The 25,524-nt window shown below is 38.3% G+C and overlaps 1 protein-coding gene and 1 pseudogene across 1 annotated transcript in view; one reads left to right on the top strand and one right to left on the bottom strand.

Annotated features, from left to right (window-relative positions):
• Positions 1-17,177: 17,177 nt before the first annotated feature.
• XIAP (X-linked inhibitor of apoptosis) overlaps positions 17,178-25,524 on the bottom strand; it is a 29,897-nt gene continuing 21,550 nt past the window's right edge. The window contains 5 exon segments of the mRNA XM_090264759.1: positions 17,178-17,379; positions 17,381-17,556; positions 21,474-21,674; positions 24,755-24,797; positions 25,380-25,458. Of these exon segments, the coding sequence (XP_090120885.1) occupies positions 17,347-17,379; positions 17,381-17,556; positions 21,474-21,674; positions 24,755-24,797; positions 25,380-25,458 (532 nt within the window). The 3' untranslated portion in view covers positions 17,178-17,346.
• On the top strand, positions 19,725-19,932 carry LOC149990810 (small EDRK-rich factor 2 pseudogene; annotated as a pseudogene).

Below are 25,524 nucleotides of genomic sequence, written 5' to 3' on the forward strand. Positions count from 1 at the left end.
GGGATCTGGCCCGCAACCCAGGCATGTGTCCTAACTGGGAATTGAACCGGTGACCTTTGGGTTCACAAGCCAGCAAGCACTCAACCCTCTGAGCCACACCAGCCAGGGCCATATCCTCCCCCCCACCTTAATTCTACTAATTTGTGTGTGCATGCATACACATGCAAATATTGATTTATATACAACTTTGTCACTCGAAGATTTGTGTATCAACCACCAAGATATAGAGCAGTTCCAATACCACAAGAATTCCGAGTTGCCTTTTTAAAACCACACCCACCTCCCTCTGCCCTTCCCTCCATAATCCTTGGCAACTACTAATCTGTTCTCCATTTCTTAAATTCTGTCATTTCAAAAATGTTATATAAGTAGATACTTTTCAAAAGTTTTCTGCGCTTTAGAGTGAGAAATATATGCAGTGCTACAGAATTTCAGGAGGGTAAAAAGCCCTCTTTGTGTGTGTGCGTTTACTTCATTTGAAAGAAAATATTTCCTACTAGCAAAATAAAAGAGTAAAATCGACCCAGTCTCTGGATATTTTACTCTGGTAAATTTCTAGTTTAGTGATGGTAACTGATGCCTCTCAGAAACGCGCACTGCTTCAAGTAGTGGTTTCTGTGAAAGGAAACTCCGTCCCCCAGGTAGTGCAGACGGAACTTATGGGGTTAGGGGGAATGAAAGAAAGCTTTTACTTGAGATTCATATGTTGAAATCACACATATTGATAAATGACAGAATTCAAATGGAGCTTAAGAAAAAAAATGATTTATACTCAGTCTTGTTACCAAGCAAACTGGGGCCTGTTCACGTGGCGTCTTGGTGTATGACCCAACAATTAGTGTTAAGAAAAACAGGTCTTTATTTACAATATTCCAACCTTGGGGTGGGGGCGGGAGAGCTGGGAGCACTCCTGCTCAGAGCCCTGTTCCCCCATGACGCCCAGCACTTCTCTTGCTCCCTAAAAGGATATAAACCAAAACCAAGGTGAATAGTTCCCCCATCCCTTATCTGTCAGCTCTCTGCTTTAGGATTTAGAGGTATGCTGTCCTCAGCCTCAATAGTCCAGGAAAGCATGTGCCATGTTACACTGGATCATGGTGAAGTTCAGGAAAGGCATAAATCCTAAGAGAGCGTCCTCTCCATATGCCGAGTTCCAAGAGTCCAGATAGAGTCCGAGTCTGCAAGGCAGAGTCCTTGGTGGCTTCAGAATCAGCTAGAGCAGGCACGATCAAAGCAGCAGCACGCCTGCTTTCTCACTAGCCCTGGCTTCATGGCTGGGTCCTGACCACAACCTGCATAGCTGCTCGCTGCTTCCCACATGGCTGCTACAACATGCTCCTACATCAGGGCACCCTTGCATCACGCTTCGTAACATGCTCCCTCCCTCGAGGCTGCCCACCCTTCTTCTAAATCTTGAAAGTCAGGTAACCTTTTGCCCTGGGCTGTAGCACAGCTATTATCTAGTTAGCATCTTGCCATTGCTATGCCAAGTACCTTAAAAGCTGTATTATTTTCTTCCCCCATCCCCCAGACCATGGGCTATGGGGCAGATCTGGTTCAGTCTCATATTCTATTTCATCTTCCACCTTGGAACCAAACATTAAGAAAATGTGCTTTCCTTGGAGCATAAAGATGGCACTATGGATCCAAGGTCATTAGGATATATAAGGTTGACCTTATTTTTCCTGTGATGGGAGGGATAGCACATTCTCTCACTTCCTTCTCTCAACTTGCAAAAGAAGTTTGTGGGAAGGCTGCCAGATTAGGGGTCAATGGTTCTTTTCTCACAGGTGTCTCAATCCACTTTGTTGTTCTAGGTTTCCCCTTACTACCCAGACAGACTCTGATGTTGTCACAACTGCTTGCTGGCATCTGACTCCTGTTTTTGACTTGCCCAATCACACCCCCTTTCCTTCCCTGACTCAACAACTGAACATTTGGATTTCAGCATCTCTTTCTTCTCCTGCTGTGGAGTCATCTAAAGAATTTCGCCTGCTGTGTTTCCAAAAGGCCAATTAAAATAGGGGAGAGGGGAGGAGGGAAAGAAGAGGAATAGCCAGAGCAAAGAAATTACCCAGCCTTAAGCAAAGCAAAGGAGGGGCTCCTGTTAGATTTCAGTGAAGCCATTGAGCTGATCTTTTACAATCTTTGGGGACTGTCATCAGAGAGGAGATGAGTGAGCCAACTGAAGTGGAAAAATTGAGAAATGAAGGTAGACAGTGATCTGGAAAACGGAACTCCCCAAAAGGAAAGACTTTAAGAATCCTCAAGCTGAAAGACAAATACCATATGATCTCACCTAATACATGAAACTAATGAGCAACACAAACAAATGAGCAAAATAGAACCAGAGGCATGTAAACAAGGAGCAGACTGACAGTGACAAGGGCGGAGGGGAGAGGAGGAGGGGGAAAAGGGGGGTAAGAAAGGGAAAGGTCTAGTCAAGGAACTAGTATAAATGACCCACAGTCATGGACAATGGGTTAGGGATTGACTGTGGGAGACGGGGTGGCAGGGTGGGGGGAGCAATGGGGAAGAAAGTGGAACAACTGTAATAGAAAAATAATTTTAAAAAAAAGAATCCTCAAGCCAAAGGATTAGTGGTACTTACTAGTGCTGTGGACTGCATTCTATTTTAAAGGCAACTGGTATCAGTGGCTAAATAATGTAATAACTTAAGAACAAGGAAAACTTACTTGAGCTGTATCATTTTGAATACCTATTAAAGAATGAGTAGAGAAAGCCAGTCCGGGAAGACTCACTGTGGTGTGTAATTATGCACTTTGAAAGCATGGTTCATGCATGGATCTCAAAGCACATTACCAACTTCAATTATTTTTCATAACACCTCTGTGAGACCATTATTTCCCACAGGCAGATGAAAAAACGAACAGAAAGTTTACCAGGCTCCTTGAATCACACCATGAATCACCTGCTGACTTGCTCCCATTCCCGATTTGTCATTTTAAGTAATTGACCATGTCCAAAAGAAAAGGGAATGCTTGAACAGGGCTTTGAGTGCATTTTGGCTTTAATTTTGTTTGTTTGTTTATTTCAAAGCAAGGGAGGCTAAATTCCTTTAAAATGGAATGCTGTTCAAAGAGTTATTACTTAATGGAATGTGTATGGAAACATATTTAAATATTATTCGAGACATACGCCAGACAAACATATAAGTCCTTCATTAAGTGGCTCTGTCATTAACTTTGCATAGAAAACAACAACAAATATATCATACACAATCATGAGTTTTAGCATCTGGAATGGCCTTCAACAATCTCTTTAGCTTTGATTGTGCCACTTTCATGAGACCTAGTCTAATTATTGGGCCACACCCTCATTTGTCTTTCTGTGTTCCAGTAATAATGATAGACTATACCACACAATGTAGCACTGTATCACACTGTATTTAGACACTTTTGTTCCTTTTATTTATTTATTTTATTGCTTATGCTATTACGGTTGTCCTACTTTTTCCCCTTTCACCCCCTTACATCCAGCCCACTCCCCACTTCCATAAAGAGCCCCCGCACCATTGTCCCTGTCTATGGATCCTTCATATATGTTCTTTGACTAATCCCTTCACCCTCTTTAAACCAGTCCCCAACCTCCTCCCTTCCCTCTTACAACTGTCAGTCTGTTCCACAATTCTATCCCTCTGGTTCTATTTTGCTCAATAGTTTATTTTGTTCATTATATTCCTCTTATAGGTGAGATAATATAGTATTTGTCTTTCATCGACTGGCTTATTTCACTTAGCATAATAGCATCCAGTTCCATCCATGCTGTCACAAAAGGAAGGAGTTCCTTCTTTCTTTCTGGTTCATAGTACTCCATTGTGTAAATGTACTAGTTTTTTGATCCACTCATTTATTGATGGGCACTTAGGCTGTTCCCAAATCTTACCTATTGTAAGTAGTGCTGCTATGAACATGGGGGCACATAAGTTCTTTGAATTGGTGTTTCAGGATTCTTCGGGTATAATCCTAGCAGTGGAATCCCTGAGTCAAAAGGCAGTTCCATTTTTAGTTTATTGAGGAAACGCCATACTGTTTTCCACAGTGGCTGCGCCAGTCTGCATTCCGACGAACAGTGCACTAGAGTTCCCTTTTCTCCACATCCTTGCCAGTACTTGTTGTTTGTTGATTTATTAATAATGAATGCCATTTTGACAGCTGTGAGTTGATATCTCATTGTGGTTTTAATTTGCATCTCTCTGATGATTAGTGATGTTGAGAATTTTTTCTTAAATCTAAGGGCCCTCTGTATGTCCTCCTCGGTGAAGTGTTTATTCAGGTCCTTTGTCCACTTTTTAAATTGGATTGTTTTTCTTCCTGGTGTTGAGTTGCAGAAGTTCTTTATATATTTTGGAGATCAAACCCTTGTCTGATGTAATATTGGAAAATATGTTCTCTCATACAGTCAGTTCCTTTTTCATTTTGACGATGGTTTCCTTAGCTGTGCAGAAGCTTTTTAATTTGATCCAGTCCCATTTGCTTATTTTTTCCTTTGTTTCCTTTGCCCTAGGAGATATATTGACAAAAATATTGCTATGCAAGGTATCTGAAATTTTACTGCCTACATTTTCCTACAGGATTTTTATGTTATTATGACATATTTAAGTCCTTTATCCATTTTCAGTTTATTCTGGTGTAAGGTGGTCTAGTTTTTTTTTTTTTTGCATGTACCAGTCCAGTTCTCCCAACATTATTTATTGAAGAGACTGTCTGTACTCCACTGTATGCTCTTGCCCCCTTTGTCAAATATTAAAATTGACCATAAAAACATGGGTTTATTTCTGGGCTGTCTCTTCTGTTCCATTGATCTATGTTTCTTTTCTTATGCCGGTACCAGACTGTTTTGATTACAATGGCCTTGTAGTATAGTTTGATATCAGGTATTGTGATCTCCTCCAACTTTGTTCTTCTTTCTTAGATTGCTGAGGCTATTTGGGGTCTTTTAGGTTCCGTATAAATTTTTGGAATATTTGTTCTAGATCTGTGAAATAGGTTATTGGTATCTTAATAGGAATTGCATAGAATCTATAGATTGCTTTGGGTAGTATGGACATTTTAATTATGTTAATTCTTCCTATCCATGAACCATAGTCTATGCTTCTCCTCACTTGTATCTTCCTCAGTTTCTTTCCTCAGTGTCCTATAGTCTTCCAAGTAGAGGTCTTTTACCTCCTTTGTTAAATTTATTCGTAGGTACTTTATTTTTTTGTTTTTGCAATAGTAAATGGGATTTTTTTTTAAATAAGAATTCCAGTTATCCCACATCCTTGCTAACATTTAGCTTTGTCAATCTTTTAAATTTTAGTCATTCTGGTACCTCATTGTGGTTTTAATTTTCATTTCCTTGAGGGCGAATGAGGTTGAGCTCTTTCTCATATGCTGTTAGGTGTGTATTTCCATTTGCGGATTGTTTTCTTAGTATCTCTTCCTGATAGTTCATTGTTGGTGTATAAAAATCCTTTTATTTTATTTATTTATTTATTTGTTTTCTAGTTAAACATTGCAGTGGTTTGGAATGGGGGAATGATGATTGTAAATTTCTTTCTGTGAACAAGACCGTAAACTTCAGGAGGACCCAGCCTGAATCTTATTTTTTTCCATTGTTGTCTCCCAGAACTCCTGAGTACACTGCAAGCACTTAATGCACCTTGTTAGCATGCTTTAATAGGATTAAGAGATGTTGGTAGAGACCAGCAATGAAGTGAAACAAGGTTTCATTAAACTCATTAAACAGGTGGCCTCATTTCAATATATATTTCAAATAAAAAGGAACCTATGTGAGACACATATATTCCATCCAGCCCCAGCAAAGGTTTAGAACTGATGATGGTTGCCTGGTGAGTGAATATCCTAGCCCTTATCCCTCAACATACCACACAAAAACTGCTTTAGAAGATTAATTTACTAGTTTCCTGCCAGAAGTTCAAAACCCATCATACCAGCTTGAATTTCTCTAATCTGTATGGGGAAAGAGAGAGCAATTTATCCTAAAGAGGAAGCAAATTTATCCTCAATGTGTACCCAAGGAGACCCCATGGCATAAAGAGCCCTCAAGAGTTCTCAATAAATGGCCTTCAGATCTCTCATTGAAAGCTTCCATTTTAGTTCCTCAAACTTTCTTGATTCTGAGCTCTGCACATGCTTCTCCCGTAGGCAGAACTCCCTTCCTCCACCTCCTTGACTACTCCAAGGGTTCCTTCCTCCAGAAAATTTCCTCCCAGACAGCTTGAATTAGATACAGTTCCTGTTGCCCTTCAACACTCTGCGCCAGAATGGACTCCCTAGCATCTAGTACAGAGCCTGGAACATAGTGGGTTTTTATTGTTTGTTCATAAAAAAAAATAATATTTGTACAAAATCAGTATTGACTTCAAATTGTATTATATTTGTCAATGCACAACTTTGAGATGAGGTTTTCCCATCTTGTTCATTTATTAATTTCTTTACTCATTCCTCCATTCACACATTTAAGTACTGAAAAAATTAACTCAGTGCTTATTAATGGGCTAGACAGGATGCTCATCATTAAGGACACCGTGATTAGGGAGATATGCTTCCTGACCTCCAAGGTTTGCGTTGGCAATGGAGTGAAATGTTCTCTTTCTCAGTTCCAAATTCTTGAGATCAGAAACATAGTTATAAATTTCGGTGTTTTAGAATTACTTTAATTTTTCAGTTCTAGTTGAGTAGACATGCTAAGGATCACATACACCTATTTATTACTTCTATTTGGTTTTGTGGTTTGGTATCATATGGCCAGCCAGGTCTTGCCATCCGTAAAAGAGCCTAGATTTGGACATATATATTCTAAGTTCAGACAGTGAGGCAGCCAATTTAGCTAATTCATGCCAAAAATTAGCTAGAAACATTTTCCTGGCCTATAAGAATAGCTTGACTGTGATTCACCGTATGATTTAGGTGAGTCACATAACCTCTATGTCTGGGGTTCCTCAGCTGTAAATTACAGATATGCTAGGAATATAATGAAGGAGAGACACAATGGCATAGCGTGAGAATACCAGACCAATTATTTTATCATCCCTAAATTTATCTATTTTATATATTCTTATTTTTGCATGTTAGAAAATAGAGCTAACCTCACTGTCCAAGTAAATCTATTTGAAGGTCACTTGATGGCAACACAATTTCCACATTTGTACACAGCAACAGTTTCACCAGTTATCTCTGCACCATTACCCATATACTTTGGATTTAAACATAAGGAGTAACCATGCAGAGACTGGAAGGCAAAGAGATAATGTATGTAAGGGTTTTCGAGAGCCATGGAAATGGCCAAGAAACTGTATAAATGAATTTCATTACTATACATCCATGATTAATCAGATACTGGTCCATGACTGTTTCATTTTGTGTGAAACTAACCCATAATTAACTTACTAGTACAGTAAACCCTAATTAGAGAAATGATTCCTTGAGCTTACATGGAGGGTTTATACTTTTTGAAGCCCTTTCATGTACATTTACTCGTATAATCCCAGCAACAATCCTCTGAGATAGATGGAGCAGGGATTATTATTCTTATGTACTAATATTTTTGTTACATTTCACTTCATATAACTTACCAAATATTGATTTATAACTCAACACTTAGTATAAGTCTTTTTACTTAATTCTTATAGGTGGCATAAGAATATAATGTATCTGAAAAGTTTATAGTACAAAACCAAGAAAGTTATAAGTACAGTAGGTTACTTTCTTTTACATAATCAAATAACAAACAAACAAAAATCTTCTTGAAAGAGAAACAGGTTTTTCCAGATGAATTAGGTCATTCTCTTAATGATTAACACAGGCTTTTGCTAAATTTCTACTAGGAAATCCATGCACAATGTTTATTTAATGAAAAATAAAATGATTTTTAGCAAGTTTTTTCTTCACTTCAGGTTAATTTTATGGGAGGGAGACTTGGGTCTTTTATTTTTGATATGAGCTCCTCTAAAACATCAAGTGCTCATGAACATGTCCGTGCTTCTTTTCCCCCTCAGTACAATTGTCAATAATGTGGCAGAAGCAGAACCTAATCACTGCCAAAAAAAATTCTGATATTTAATGAGAAAATATATTTTTGGTGCTTTAGCCAAAAATGCAAAGGTCCGTATGTAAGCAAATGGAATTAAAAAGAAACCCTTAGTACCTAGTGGCAGAATAGAGTTAAAGAAACACAACAGACAGACTTAAAGAAATATAACTCTCAAAATGAATTTTTTTGTAACAAGTGAATCTCTATAATTGTGTATATAAATATGTTTTTGGAATAGTAAAGTTAATTGAAACAAGAATTATGTTTGTAGCATGATCACTGTTTTTTTTTTAAGATACTTTAAATTTTATTTTTTAGAGAGTGGGGAAAGGAGGGGTGAGAGGGAGAGAAACATCCATTGGCTGCCTCTCGGGCACCCCCAGCTGGGCACCTGGAGTGCAACCCAGGCATGTGCCCTGACTGGGAATTGAACTGGTGACCTTTCAATTCACAGGCTGGCGCTCAACCCAATGAGCCACAACAGCAAGGACAGCACAGGCATTGCTGAAATACTATTACTTCAATTAATTGTACCCTACTCTTTCTTTTTGCAAATTTAAATACTTCTGGGAGGGGCTGGATGGAGGTAGAAGAGGGTGTAAGGGGATAAATGGTAATGGAAAAAAATACAATAACAAATGAACTTCAAAAATTCTCTAGGAAATTATCCCTGGCTGGTGTGGTTCAGTGGACTGGGCACTGGCCTGCGATCCCAAGGGTCGCTGGTTGAATTCTAGTCAGGGCACACGCCTGGGTTGCTGCCAGGTTCCCAGTTGGGGGCGTATGAGAGGCAACCACACATTGATGTTTCTCTCCCTCTCTTTCTCCCTCCCTCCCTTCCATTTTCCTCTGAAAATAAATAAAATCTTAAAAATAAATAAATAAAAATTCTCTAGGATATTAAAAGGGGGAAATAAACAAACTTTGGTTTCTCTTAGGTTCTTATTCTTTGTTTTGAACCAGTATTTTTCCTATATTTATCCATAAGTCTAACGTTGACAAGTATAGCCTTATGAAAAAATTTCCTATACTCTCATTAATTATGGTGCCTATAGGGTCTTGGAAATCTAAAATTAAACAGAATTAGATTGGAAAAAGACTCTAAGCAGACCAGCTCTATACAAAGCCCAATGGCTAGTTATGAAGTATTGTATTTGTTATAAGCAAATTAGTGGTTTGCAGGAATGAAAAACTAAGTCCACTAACTTTTTTTTAAAGATTTTATTTATTTTTTAGAGAGGGAGGAAGAGAGGGAGAAAGAGAGGAAGAGAAACATTAATGCGTGGTTGCCTCTCATACGCCCCCAACTGGGGACCTGGCCTGCAACCCAGGCATGTGCCTTGACTGGGAATTGAACCACGGACCTTTCAGTTCACAGACTGGCGCTCAATCCACTGAGACACACCAGCCAGGGCTGGGCGATGTTTTTTTGTGTCCTCATTTTAGCAGCCTCTCTGTCTTTGTTTCTATGTATTAGGTAGAGCTGTTTTGACTGTGTCTTCATAGCATCGCCTAATATAGTAGGTGTCCTGTAGGTCCAGTGGCACAGCCTCCCCTGTCACCCAAGCTGGGTATGCCAGGTGCACCCTTTGTGTGGGCTGAGTACACCCTCCCCTTGTAGGTGAGTCTTGATTGCTGTTGGCAGGTCAGTGAGAGGGATTTAGCCAGGCCAGTCAGCTGCAAGGACAGGCTGTGACCACTGACCACCAACCTCCGCCTTCCATGGAGAATCGGCTGTGCAGGGGCAGGGTGCTGGTGCTCTGACATGGTCTGTAGCTGTCCACTGGGCGTGCAGGCTCTCAGGTCTCCCGGGTGGTATAGGCCAAGGTCAGCCTCCACTTGCGTTTTGCCCAGGGCACCCTGTCTGAGCTATAAAGCAATCTGAAATGGCAGCTACTTGTGCTGGGCATGGAGATCCCCAGGCAAAGTCAAGCTGTGAAACAAGGCTGAGTGCTGCTAGTGCCGGCCTGCGTCCCCTTAGCAAGAGGTGTGGGGGCTGGGGCTCACTGAGGCTGGCTGTTGCTTGAGAGGATTTAGGAAGTTGTGAAGCATAAGCCAAGACCAGCCATTCATATGGAAAAGCTGTTTGGGCCCTGGCTGGTGTGCTTCCGTGGATTGAGCACCTTCCTGCGGAGCACCTGCCTGCGGACGGAAAGGTCACTGGTTTGATTCCCAGTCAGGGCACATGCCTGGGTTACAGGCCAGGTCCCCAGTTGGGGGTGTTGAGGTAACCAGTGGATTCTCTAGCACACTGACGTTTCTCTTTTTCTCCCCCACTTCTTTCTAAAAAGTAAAATAGTTTTTAAAAAACAAAGAAAAGCAATTTGGATAATCCTGTAAATTGGGTGGGACAGTCTCCTGGGATCTCCAGGGCGGGACAGGGTTAGCCAAGTTAATGGAGTCTCAGATATGTCACCTGCCTGCCAGCTCTGTGGCTCTGTGGGGGGAGGGTTCAGAAAATGGACAAGGGCCTCTGCCCGCCTGTCTGGGAGAAAGCTGTCCCTCTGCTCCTGCCCTGATGCCAGTCCCTCCCTGCATGCCACTGGTGCCTTTCAAACTGCTACCCTGGTGCTGGAGCTCAGAGGGAGTCTAAGAGAGAGAGAGAGAGAGAGAGAGAGAGTGAGAGAGGGAGGGTGTGTGTGTGTGTGTGTGTGTAAAGAAACTGCTTGGAGGGAGGGTGTGTGTGTGTGTGTGTGTGTGTAAAGAAACTGCTTGGAGGGTGTGTGTGTGTGTGTGTGTAAAGAAACTGCTTGGAGCTCCCGAAGTTTCTTCCACAGACTTGATACCTGCTGGTTTTCGAAGCCAGAAGTTGTGGGGACTTATCTTTCTGGCACTGCAACCCTGGGCCGGGGGACCTGAAACTCCTTGCTCCCAAGACATCCCTCCCAAATTTTTACCCACCACACATGGGTGTGGGACCAAACTGTTCCAGGTCTCTGCCCCTCCTACCAGTCTGGGTGGACATGGCTTCTTTAATTCTGTAGTTGTCACTTTCCTTCAGCTTGAATTCTGACGGTTCTGATGGCTGTTCTATATTTTAGTTGTAATTTTGATGTGGTTGTGAGAAGAGGTGAGCAGTGTTTACCTATGCTGCCATCTTGACCAGAAGTCCAAATAGTTAACTTTCATTGCTTGACCGGAGTATAGTTTAACGACAATGAGCAACAGGGGCTATTCTGAACTTAGCAGTGAAGACTGATTCTTGTTACACAATTCAGAGTACTATATGCAAGAAACTTTGTTGAGGAGTAGAATCAGAAGGAACCCTCAGGGTGCTTTATTTTATGCCTTCATGTTTTAGCAGAAGATGGGACTGGATCAGCAATGAGTTATAAGGCAAGAAAGAGGATGACAGTCATCTCCAGAGAGCAATTTAATTTACAGGTTTCAGCTATTTATTTGTGCTTTCAGACCCCATACCACATTCCACTGGTTTTCAAACTTTTGCCTGCATCAAAACCACCTAGAGGGTTTGTAAAAGAATTGCTAGGTCACACCCTAGCTTTTGATTCATTAAGTGTGAGGTGGGGCCCAGGGATTTGCAATTTTAAACAAATTCCCAAGTGATGCAGATACTGCTAGTCCTCAGACTGCTCTTTGAGAACCAACCACTAGGTATCCATATACCATTGTTATCCTACTTTTAGTAAGTACCACATTTATTCTACAGTCTATAAGCAAAGTACAAATGAAATAGTGAGAAGACAGTTTAAAAGTAATTTTAAGAAATACTATGCCTTGAGGTTTATTTACCTTAATAAAGGGAATAAACGTGATTTAATTCTTTAGTTGTCCATTAAAATTCAGTAATAGTGCGAGTTGAAATCCACACATTTATGTAAAGAAAAATCTCATCTGGTATAGGTACATAAGGTAATTCAGGGGAAATGACAATGTCTAGGATCTGCTCTAGAATATGCCAGCAAAAGTAAAAAGGGAGGGGGCAGTCCTAAATGAAGCAAGATTGGCAAAATATTGGCTTTTGTCAAAGCTTAATGATGAGTACCATGGGGTTAATTACACTTTCCTTTCTACTTTCGTGTAAGTGAAAATCTCTGTGAAAAAGCTTCGAGAATTCACATCTTCATCGATATTCACTGAAAATACAGTTGACATGTAAGACGAAATGTGAACTGCATTTAAAACAAGGTTCTTATGATAATTTCATAAACAGTGATAACATAGTCACTGTAATAGACTAGGCCTGAAATGCAACTCTCTTGATTTAGGAAATCTCCACGGTGGCAGAAATGGGTAGGAGAAATGAAATAGCTACTTGAAATACCTACATATGAATTACAGAGCCTTTCCCCCCCCTTTTTATCCCATGAGACTGCTTGCAGTTTCTGACACTGTCACTGCCTCTACAGACCCACAAAATCCTTCTCTGCCACATGCCTCAAAGGGGCAGTGACTTTTAGGTCACCTGCTTATTCAAGCTTTGTTATGGTGACTATACTATCTCTTGGGACAACCAGGCCAATCTTTGTGGGGAGGGGAGTGTTAACAATGATTCATATTTTTATAATTTTAACAATACACTTTTTGTGTACTTATAGAATTCTATAAGTTAACATAAAAATGGATTTTTAAAAAAATGATTATTTGATGTGTACCTTAATACCTGGCTCAATGGCACAAGGTGTATTTAGGAAGTTACATTTTAGTATTTTTAGGAGGGCTATTTTATTTTTTTCTGGGAAAGTACAACATATACAAAGTAGTAAGATATCATTTTAAAGAATAGTACTTTATTGAATACGTCTTATTCACAGAAAAATAAGCTTTAATCTATGACTGCCAGGTTATGCAGTGGAAAGTAATTTTCTTAGTTTACCATACTGATGGAAAGATTTCTGCTAAATGAAAAAAAAAAAGTCATAAAGTTATATTCACAAATATAGTATTCTATCTCAAAACATTTCACACGATTATTCACAGCACTAATACAATGGCATATCAATCAACCATTCTCGCAGGTTAGATAAAGTATAACAGTAATAGAAAAAAAAAAAAGCAAAATCTTCTAACAAACATTGCCTAAAAGCCTTTGTTACATCAAATCAAAAATGCAAGTTTGTAACTACTCAGACAAAAATGACAATATATACTTACAGTAATTTAAATGTTATATTCGTGATACACACTAAGGATGCAGTAAATGTCAAAAAAGTCTATATACGTATCTGCAAGCTTTAGACTTCAAAATAGAATCTTACCACCCAAACATTAATGTAGTATTGTACAATTTAAAGATATACGTATTTAAGATTGTCCTATTGTATTAGCTATAAAGTGTCATTTAATATGTAGTGAAAGTTATGGTATAAAAGAAAAAATAGTGGAAAATAAACTTTTGAGAACTCCCAGGAGAGGAAGCTTGAAGTTTTTCAAGCTCAAACTAAGTCCCAGTCTGAGCTGCCACTAATTAGAGCTAAATGGCTTTGAACAAATCACTTCACCTTTGAGCCTCAGTTACCTCATCTGTAAAATGAGGCGGATGAATTAGATACTTTCTAAGGTCACTTCTAAGCTTTGACACACTATAATTCTATTATGCTGCAACTGAAATTCACATTGTGCTAAAGTATATGAGTCAAAATGAAACTGATTACGAAGGTGGGAATAAGCCAATTGTTTCTATAGGAAAGCTCAACTAAATTTGAGAATTTGTTCACGTTTTTTTAATTTTTTAAATATTTTAAGGACTTGACCTATTTATTTATTGTAGTTTACATCTCAACTCTGAAGAACACCAAAAAAGATAAGAGTCACTGAAAGAGTTATCATCAAAAATTTAGCCCAAATTTCCAGAGTCAAGGCAAATTGGGAGGGTAACAGAGTATTAGAAAGGGGATTAATATTTATAGCAGGTATTTTACATACCTGATCTTGAACTCTCATAAATATAGGATAGGCACTATTCTCATTTCACAGATGATGAAATGGTTATCTCTTTATAAAAAAGCAGATTTCACTAAAAAGAGCTACACCTGTCAAATCTTCCCTCCCATTTTCTTATTTCTTGAATGGAAATGATGCACAACCAGTCCCACTTCTCCCACTCTTTCATCCCCTTCTTTCATTTCAACATCTGAGTAATCAGGAAATAAAACAATGAGTTGGATCTAAAGGGTACAATACATGCAACTAATGCTGTGGTGGTAGTCTCTTGTTCAGAGAGTTCAAAATACCAATTCTACACACTAGAATGAAAATAAGAAAAAAACAACTATCAAAATTTAAATATAATAACAAAACCAACAAAATATCATGGTACACAGGGCCACATCACATTATATACACTTACTATACCCACCCTACCTCCTCTTAGACCCTAACCAAAGGGGAAAAAAGCAAACACATACATACAAAAACAAATTTAGCAGGAAAGGTGATATAAAGCCATTAATTAATAAACTGGGATTTATAAACACTAAACCCCTTTCTCAAAAATTAGGACAAGGCTTTTGATCAACACACGAAATTATTATGAATAGAGATAACTTTATTACAAACAACTTGACTCTTCACGTGACTAAATGTAGTAAAATAGGTGGTGACTTTGAAATCTTAAGAGTGAACTTCATACAGATAAGGAGTATCTACATGTAGATACTGAGAACTATTCTGGGAAGTGGGGTGGCAGAGATTTGGATCTGCTTATAATTCTTGACCTTGCAACTGATCATTTTTTGCACAATTAGATGGGGAAAATCCAGTGCTTTTTAAAGTGTGAACACAAACATTGGTCAAGTCTTAAAAAATCTGGTTAGAAGTTGGAGTGCTGAGTGATTTAAGAACCTGAAGCAACAGCATTTCTAAACAATTCTTAAAATAAACTTGTCGTATCAGCTTCATGCATTAAATTTCACAACTCGTGGGGAGAAAAGAGGTCTTGCTTAATTCTAAACATACAAGTTTTAAAAGAGTTTTAATGAACTGAGGCTCCCAGAACAGGAAAGGCCTTATGTTAAAACAATTCAGTCCTTGGCCAACAACTAGATTGAACCAACTACCTGACTTGGAGCTGACGTGTCCTGGAAAACACATTTTAAAAACTTTAACATTTTTCTCCCCTTGTAATTTAAATTTAAAGCTTAGACTACACATGCAAATTTTAACTTAGTAAATATATAATAGAACAAAAACAGGACAGTCTGCAATGTTTTAAATGAATATCACGTAAAGTAGTAATCAACAGAGGTTAGAAGAACATGACAATTATCTTAGAAAATACAACAGGCCTGGCTGGCATGGCTCAGTGGATTGAGTGCCGGCCTTCGAACCAAAGGGTTGCCAGTTTGATTCCAGGTCAGGGCACATGCCTGGGTTGCGGGCCAGGTCCCCAGTTGGGGGCACATGAGAGGCAACCACACATCAGTGTTCGTCTCTCTCTCCCTTCTCCTCTCTCTAAAAATAGATGGATAAAATCTAGAAAATACAAGAATAATTATAATTTTTAAGTCCTAATCTCAAACTTTTTTCTGCAGTAAAATGCCTTACTCATCTCTACAATAGGTTGTTGTGAGAATCTTGCAATTAAAGCCTGGGTGGGACCTGGCTGGTGTGTCTCAGTGGATTGAGCACCAGCCTGTGAACCAAAAGGTCATCAGTTTGATTCCCAGTCAGGTCACATGCCTGGGTTCCAGGCCAGGTCCCCAGTTAGGGGATGTGCGAGAGGCACCCAATCGATGTTTCTCTCCTTTTCTCCCTCCCTTCCCCCTCTTTCTAAAAATATAAATCTTAAAAAAAAAAGCCTGGGTGGGTGTTCTATGAAGCATTTTTAAACTTTCATTTTTTATCTATATTGATTCTTATTCAAGTTTTATTTTCTCTTTAATATTTAAACAAATATTGTTCTTTCCTTGACAATAGTTTATAATTTCCAAAAGGTTTTGAAGGATCTTGAGAGAACACTTATTTCAGAGTTAAGCATTACTATTACTAGTCAAGAAAACAAAAAAAGTTAGGTAAAGACTTGATATTTTGTCTTATATACAGCTTAATCATCCTAACAGTAAAAACTCACATGAAACTTTACAAGATATGAAAATCTCAACATGGAAAGCTTTCACTACAACTACAAGCAGTGTACAAACATGCTTCTACTTTTACCTACATAAGCTGACAGATGTTTAAAATACTGGGTTAACAAAGATCTTTTAGTAAAGTGACTTAGGCAGGCTTAAACTAGCAAGGATTAAGGATGAATCCTTACTAATTAATTGGAAGATCTGAGACATATTTTATATTCATTTTACAAAATCAGGAATATTTATTTTGAAACAAGAAGACATGGTCTACCTGTCAGAAAACTACCACTCAGAAATATTCTTCATCCACAAAGCAGGACAAACATAAAGACATTTAAATTTCACATTGGTACCAAAAAGGTTAACTGCCCTGCCTTCTTGGATTAGAAAAACTAAAGCTGACCAATAAGTCATTTTGCAGGCATTTGAACATGCCTAAGCCTTTAAATCAGTAAAATACTTTCTAAAAATTCTGATTACGAAAGTAACACATACTTACAAAAATTCAAACAGAACAAAATGAAAGAAAGTAGAAAGTGAAAGGCCCCTATAAAGCCCCTCTGGGACTCACCCCTCCCCCACAGAGAAACCACATTTAACAGTTTGGTATATATCTTTCCTAATCATTTGTTCTATACATATACAAAATACACACAACCTTCATTTGGCTCATTGTAGGCTAGATGGCATTCTATCATTAAATGACCTTTTAACAATGGCAAAATCATTTTTAAAAATCATCCACCCAAGTATGTATGTATAATTTTAAAAGAAAATAGACAAAATCTAAAACACAAAGACTAACATCTAAAAGTAATCTCTATCTTTCCACCAGTGTGTATAGGTTCACTCCTTTTTCACATAAAATAATGTGATTGGAGAGATTAACTCTAATCTCCACATTTACATAGAATGCTCCACTTGTTAACTAAGCTTATCTGAAAAGAATGAAAAAATTAGTTGATTAATTCACTTACTCTTAGAAGCCAAGTCAGTGTACTTACAAATACACATTGTGATCAGTTATAATATGATGCTTCTTAGTCTAGGGTTTCAATTAAAAGTAAAAAAAAAAAGGATAATATAGCTAATATTCTGAAAATCTAGGAATTCAAATTTTAGATTGCCAACTATAACACTGCAGTTTCCAATTTTTCTTCTTGGTAGCAAATGCTAATGGAATTCAATGCTGATTACTTAAATTTGGTTCACATCACACATTCAATCAAAGTAATAAGAATATATAACACGTCTACTGTAGAGTTAGATTAAGACATAAAAATTTTTTGCTTGAAATTAATGATTGTGTAGCACATGGGACATTTATCAACTGCTTCAGCACATTGTTTACAAGTGACCAGATGTCCACAAGGAATAAACACTACAGCAATATTTCTATCCATACAGATTTTGCAAAGCTTCTCCTCTTGCAGGAGCCTTAGCTGCTCTTCAGTACTAATATCTGTACAAAGAGAAAAGAAATTAGTTAATTGTAGACTTTATTAAGTTGTTTAAGTTCACTGAAACAATGAGACCCCCTACTATGTGCTAGGTACTAATCCAGTGTTGGGAGACAGGATGACTCATGCATGGTATCTGCTCTTAAGTAGCCTGAATGTTCGTAGGAGAGAAGGAGGTGAGCTGAGGCAATGAGGGTGAGCACACACTACAAAGAGGTAAAAGTGTTCTAATAAAGTTACATACACAGTGCTTGGGGACAAAATTAGAGAACCAGTTCTTCTGTTCAGACTAGTTGGGGAAAGCTTCATGGCCTGGCAGCTGCTGGGTGGGGGGAGCGGGGAAGTGGAGGAATGACACTGAAATATGGCCAGCAATTTGCCAGGCAGTCCAGCCAGGGTTAGCTAAAATAAGTACTGTTATAGAAAGGGCATGGCTGATTCCGGAAACAGGGGGGTGGATTTGAGGGACACTTCTGAAGTGGGACAAGTGGGATTTGGTGACTGACTGGAGGTGAGGGATGAGAAAGAACCAAGAAATAGAGTTGATTTCAAGATTTCTAGTGTGGCTGACAAAGGGATGGTGATGCCAGTAGGAAATATAAAAGGAGTTTGGGGTTTTCAAGGTATTTTTGAGGCGTTCACAGGGCATCTATATAAAAATATCTAGTAGGTAACTGGAGAGTCAAGTCTTGAGTTCAGAGTCAGCATTAGAGATAGGCATTTGGGTGTCATCAGCATATGGATGGTACTGCAGTACTTGCCTAATTCAGCCTTTCCCAAACTAGGTTTTGTGGAATGTTAACAAATATGCCACGAATACATGTTTTATGGTCTCATTATAATGACAAAATCAACAAGAGCAGTAGTGAACAGTAATATAGCACTTATTACCATGTGTTAGGCACTATTTCAAATGCATTACATACTTTAATAATCTTTGTAATCATTGTTTACCAGTGATTTATCTAAATACAGCCTCATGTGAGAATTACTTGGGGGCATTTATAACAATAGATTCCTAGGTCCCATTCACTGAATCTAAAATATCTGGGGTGGAGCCCACTGACATCTGGAAACCACTGCTGTCAAGTCCCCTCTAAGAAATTCGTATGCATTTCCCTATTTAATGATAGAGCTCCTTTTTCATGGCATATCTCTTTTTAACATCCTGGAGGACACTATTATGAAAAGTTTGGGAAATAGTGGTTTAGTCTTATTCAACAAATACTTACTGAACACTTAACTAGGTTCTGGGCTCTAGAGATACAACAATTATATATATATAGACCTCAGCCCCCGAATCAGTCACAGATAAGTAAGGAACACAAGTAGCCAGGAAATTATAGTACACTGTGATGATAAAGGTAGTTAGAATGAGTTATTAAGAACACAGGAAGGGTGTGTGTGCATGTACAAACGCATAAAGGGAAGGCCTCCTAAAGGAATAAACTAGAAGTGGGAGAAGACCTTGGAGGAAAGGGGCAGTAGAAGAAGGGTGTTCTAGGTAGAGGAAATGGCATGAGTAGGCTCCAAGGGGAGAGACAGAACAGGGCCTACAAGACTAAAGCTAAGGCTTGGGAATAGAATTTGAAGGAAGCTAGAAAAGAGGTTAGGATCTGGAAATATTTGGCAACCCATGTAAAGGGGTTTGAACTTGGTTCTCAGGGCCCCAGGAGCCAGTGAAGGGTTTTAACCTAGAGAGAGGTATGTTCAGATTTGTGCTTCAGAAAGTTCTCCCTGGCTAGGGGTGTAAGAAAGGATTGTTTAATCTCCTTTTTCTTAAAAGGCAACCTCCTGGGCATAATCTAAACTATAGGCTCCAACATGGAACTTATCAGAGACAAGAAGATAAAGCACCTGACCTCAAGAAGCCTGTCTAATGGGTAGGAAAAAAAGAGAGCAGTACCAAAAAAAGGTCATCACTGCTCTAAGAGTCCTGAGTAGAGAAGTGGGAGCTCTGAACTCCACTCTGGGTACTAGGGAAAACTTCAAAGATGCAACATCTGAGCTGAGCCTTGAGGGCTGAGCTAGTTCAAGATGGATTTAGGGAACTGAGGGTGGAGCGGGGAATGAGACCAGGTATCCAGACAAGGAAAAGACACTCAGGACAAAGGAAACAACCTAAGTAAAGGGACAGCATTATAAACTGACTTACGTGATGTAAAAGCGTATGACCAAAAAGGAGGAAATGCATATTCACGCTATTGTCATAACCAGCGGTAACCAGCCTGAGTTCAGCCATCAGAAAGATATGAAAAAGCAGCCAAATGGTTAAGGAAAAGCACTGAGACGGTGGGCTTTCTGCTGCCAGTTGGAGGCAAAGGGACTCGGAGGTCAGGCAGAAGCACAGAAAGGCAAATGAGGAGGAACCAGAATAGCTTGGTGCCTCTGTGTCCAACCCTCTTGCTCTTTGCCTATGTGTCCGGAGCCAGTCCTACCACACTCAAGTTTGCTCTTGCAGGCTCAAAGGTCTCAGCACTCTTGCGTTCCCTCTGCCTTGAGTCTGTCCTGGGTCTCTTTTGCTCTTCCTCCCCCACAGATAGCCTCTGTTCCTGGGGACCACTCCTGGGGGGTGAGGCAATTACCCCTTCTGAATATTTTTTAGTCATGTGGGATTTATCCCAGAGTATTAAAAGTAGCTTTGTAATTTAAAAAAGGATGAAAACAATAAAGTAATTTATACATTACTTTTGGATGTGCTGTTGCAATGAGTAAAAGAGAACAATGGGCCAGATACCTAGAGTAGTCAGTTTTATAGAGAGAGACAGCAAGCAGAAGGATGGCTGCCAGGGGCTGGCACGAAGGGGAATGGGGAGTTGTTTAATGGGCACAGGGTTTCGGTTTTGTAGATGAAGAGTTCTGGACATTGGTTGCACAGCAGTGGGAATGTACTTAACATTACTGAACTGTACACTTAAAAATGGTGAAGATGGTCAATTTTATTATGCGTCTTTTACCATATTTTTTTAATTAAAAAAAGGAACAGTGGACCAGATGTCAGGAAACCTGAATTTCACTCTTAACTATCTGAGTGATCTTGGACAACAGCACATCTGCACTTCAGTTTTCTCACTGAAGTAATGAAAGTTATATAATCTTTAAGGTTTCTCCTGGTTCTGATTCTTTGAGATTCCTTATACAGACCACAATGGAATGAAATGTCATGCCTACCAAACACTGATATCAACTATACTTTTTCTACCTCATTTCAGGATCGCATACAGATACTTACTTGAGATGGTGATGCTCTGAGCATAGATTTTTTTCTCCCAGAGTAGTAGTTTACCTCTGGTAATACTTCACTCTATCTAGCCTTAATTATTCATTTCGTTTAAGTTTGATCATATTATGTTATGAGTTAAATGTCTGTCTTCCCAAAATTCAACAGTTTGAAGGCCTAAGACCCAAGATGATGGTACTTGGAGACACAGCCTTTGGGAGGTAATTAGGTTTAGATGAGGCCACGAGGGTGGGCCTTCACGATGGGATCAGTGTCTTCACAATAAAAAAGAGGAAGAGAAACCAGAGTGCTCTCTCTTGGCCATGAGAGAAGGCAGCCAGCCATCTTTCTCTCTCCCTTCCCCTCTCTCCAAAAAAAAGTCCTTATTTGTTAGATACTTATTGACATATTTAAGGTAAATGATATATAGGATCTCTATGACTTATTTCGAAATAGTAAAGAAAAAAAAAACATTGGAGGAAGATTGCAAAAGTATTGGTAAGTCCTTAAGCTGGTTCATTATATTGTTCTGTCCACTTTTGAGTATGTTTGATATTTTTCACAATAAAAAGTTAAAAAATGTTTATCCTAAGGGAATATGAGAGGAGGGAAATGAATGGGTCACAAATTCATATAAGATACTATCCATAATGAAGTACTGTTAAATGTCTCTTGCTTTTTAAAACCAGCCAGGCATACCTTTCTGCAATGAAGTCTGACTTGATTCATCTTGTGTATTGTCTTTCTGAGCACTCACTAGATCTGCAACCAGAACCTCGAGTGATTTATAGTTGCTCCCAGATGTCTGAATTTTTTCCTCCATTATTTTCTTAATATCCCTGAAATTGAATCCCATTCGTATAGCTTCATGTACCAAAGGGTTCTGGAAGATGGTATCATCTGAAAAGAACATTGGTGAGGAAAAAGAACAGTTTAAACAATTATTTTCACAAAGTTTAATTAAAAAATTTAAGCAGCAAGAAAAAAACAAAACAAAACACCAACAAACCAAAGCTACTCTGAACAGAAAATTTTGAAATGTTTAGGCACTGAAGGACCATTTTCAGAATTTTACAATAATTGAAAATGGGAGTATTTTTAGCACAATGAATTGAGATTAGGTGCTTTAAAGACATGATGAGCCCTGGCCGGGTACCTCAGTTGGTTAGAGCATCATCCCAGTAGGCCAAGGTTGCAGGTTCAATCCCCAGTCAGGGCACATACAGGAATCAACCAATGAATGCATAAATAAGTGAAACAACAAGTCTCTCAGTCTCTCAAATCAATAAAGAAAAAATAAAGACAATGAAATAGTGTAAAACAAAGTAAAACAGATAAGAAAAGGGTTAAATGCTTAAACAAATCTGAACATTTCTCAAATCAGATGTATTCATTAACAACCAACCTAAAGTACTTAAAGAGTAGATGTCTTTCCTTACAGAGTCCCTACCAATTATTTTAAAAAAAATAATGGGAAATAGGGAGAAGTCCCAGTGTGACTTTGAAGGTATCATATTTCTTAGGCTTAGTTTCTATAGACAAGGGAGGTGAACTAGATAAGGCAAGGAAGCAAATAAAAACTCACTTTAATGATACTCAAAGTAGGATACAGGTTATGTAAGAAGGTGCTAAAGAGGAGATTTATACCCTCGTTCATCAATTCCACTCTCGGGTATTAAAAATGATGCACATGCCCACCAAAGATATACATAAGAATATTCATAGCAGCATTATTTACAAGCAGCCCAAATCTGGAAACAACTCAAATGTCCACCATCAGGCAAATGACTAAGTACATTGTGGTATATTCAAACACTACACAGCAAGAAAGAAGAATGAACTACTGCCATAGACAACATGATGAATCTCTGAGAATAAAACGTCATCATAGTGATGAACCAAAGACAAAACACTATATACTGTATGAATACATTTGTAAGATGTTCAAATCTAATCTATGGTACTGGAAGTCAGAATATAACTTGGGGGTGGATATTAACTGGGACATATAGGGCTTTGATTGTAAGAAACAGCACAGTAACAAAAGATATTTTCTAAGTAAGGAAGTAACTTGATATGTGTGTGATAAAAATTCTGTCAGGAGGTTATAATGCAATAAAAGTCCAGTTAGGAGACTACTACAATAGCCTGGATAAGAAATAAGGGTAGAACCAGTGGATTTTATACAATATTAAAAGGGTGGAATTTATCAGACCTGGTGATTAATTAAATATAGAGATCACAGAAAGCAAAGAGCTTATAATGACTTAAACTATGGAGCAACTTTGTGAATTGTGATGCTATTAACTAACATGGGGGGAATAGAGCAGGGCTGAATTTGACTGGGTGGTTTTCAGAGATGCTGGATTTGAGCTGTTTTGAGATTTCTAGGTGGAGATGTCCAGAAGTCAGCTGGACATCACTCTTTCCTGGTTCTACTAATGTTTTTTCCCCAAGTTTGTTTTTCTAGCTCCTTCTGTCCACCTGATTATATATTGATGATTCCTTCATTTGACCTTCCCCTCTTTTTTTTTTTTTTTAAACAATTTCTCTGGACACTTTCCCTACTACCACAATTTTACCCTTGTTTATATGAGTTCCAGGTTTTTTAAAAAAGAGTTTATTTTTAGAGAGAGGAGAAGGGAAGAAGAGAAACATTGATGTGCAAGAGATAAATTGATTGGTTGCCTCTCCCACATCCCCAACTGGGGACCTGGCCTGCAATCCAGGCACTTGCCCTGACTGGGAATTGAACCAGTGACCCTTTGGTTCGCAGGCTGGCACTTAATCCACTGAGCCTCACCAGCCAGGGCGTTCCGGTTTTAATATTAACATCCTGCAGGTACCTGAAGATCAACTTGCTGAAAACCAAAAGCAAGAACAACATGAAAAAGAATTAAATGTGTCACTACCTCATGCTATATACAAAAATTAACTCGACATGGACCAAAGACCTAAATGGAAGAGCTAAAACTATAAAAGTCTTAGATGGAAACATAGATGACCTTGGACTGGGCAATGGTTTCTTAGATAGGACATCAAAGCATAAGCAACAAAAAACAGATAAATTGGACTTCATCAAAATTAGACACTTCTATGCTTTAAAGGACACCAACAGTAAAGTGAAAAGTCAACCTATAGAACGGGAGAAAATATTTGCAAATCATATATCTGATAAGGGGCTTATATATAAAAAGAACTAGAATATATAAGGAACTCTTACAATTCAATAATAAAAACGCAAATAACCCAACTAAAAAATGAGCAAAGGAGATGAACAGACATTTTTCCAAAAAGAAGACATACTAATAGTTACTAGGTACATGAAAAATGTCCAATATCATTAGCAATCAGGGAAACACATACACAAAAAAGATGAGATACCACTTCATACCCACAGGATGACTGTAATAAAGACAAATAATTATAAGTGTTCACAAGGTAGTGGAGAAACAAGCTGGAACCCTCATACACTGCTGGTGGGAATATAAAATGGTGTAGCCACTTTAGAAAAAACTATCTGGCAGTTTACTGAAAGGTAAAACATAAGTTACCATATGGCCCAGCAACTCCATTCCTAAATAAATACCCAAGAAAACCAAAAACATGTCCATACAAAAACTTGTACAAAAATGTTCACAGCAGCATTAGCTATTCAACTGACAAATGAAGAAACCAGATTATCCATACGAAGAAAAGAGTTTTCCACCATAAAAAAGAAAAATTCATACGTGAGTGCTACAACATGGATGAACTTTGAGGCTGCTATGATATGAAGTGACCAAAAGAGTCAAATTCACACAGACAGAAGCAGATTAGTTGGTTGTTTGGGGCTGGGGGTGTGGGGGCAGCAATCTCATCACAAATAAATATACCTTGGTGAACCTGAAAGAATATGTTTAGCTTTCGACTCTATAAATTAAACAAGTATAAGTTGGCAATGAAATTAAAAGTATATTTATTATAATGAGCATATTTACCAATTCTTTTAGTTACTGATGGTGTTTTCTCATCATTTCTTCCCTAAAATACAAATATAAGTTAACATTCTTTTTGGTGGAAGGCAATTACCTCAATTTGAAAAGTTACATTAATCAGGAATTAAAAATTGGCTTTATTCCAATTCCAACATATGAATATTCATAAGAGGTATAGCCCAATTAAGCTAGAAGGAAGTTAAAAGGTCATATAACCCAACCCATTCACTTTACAGACAAGAAGCTGACATTCAGGGAGATTAAACAACTTGTTTGAAGCAATATAGTTGATGGTACAACCATAATGGCAACTGTGGCCTCCTGGAGTTTAAAACTATGAGTACAAAACACACTGTACGAAAGTCAAATTTCAGAAGGCTGACAGATTTAAGTATTTTAGTTCTTCAAGCCCATTCTTGCCTATAGTGATATTAAATCAGTTTATCCTAATTCCCTCACACAAATTTGCTTTAGGTTAAGAATAGCAAGTACTTTTCAAGACCTCCCTTTTAAAGCTCGCCATACATTATTAATTTAAAATACAATACTGTGAATTTTACACCAAGAAACCATTGTAAAACAAATTACAGAATAACTGAAAATACACATTCTACAATATTTGACTTACCACAGACTCCTCAAGTAAATGGGTTAAATGAATAATGTTTACATATTCTTGTCCCTTTTCTTCTAACAGATATTTACACCTAAACAAGAAGGTTAAACTTTAGTAAGTGGAAAATTAGTAAAGTATATGCTTTAATCTCCATCAT

This window comes from Furipterus horrens, unplaced genomic scaffold (genome assembly GCF_987537825.1).
Source record: "Furipterus horrens unplaced genomic scaffold, mFurHor1.1.pri manual_scaffold_17, whole genome shotgun sequence".
NCBI classification, from domain to species: Eukaryota; Metazoa; Chordata; class Mammalia; order Chiroptera; family Furipteridae; genus Furipterus; species Furipterus horrens.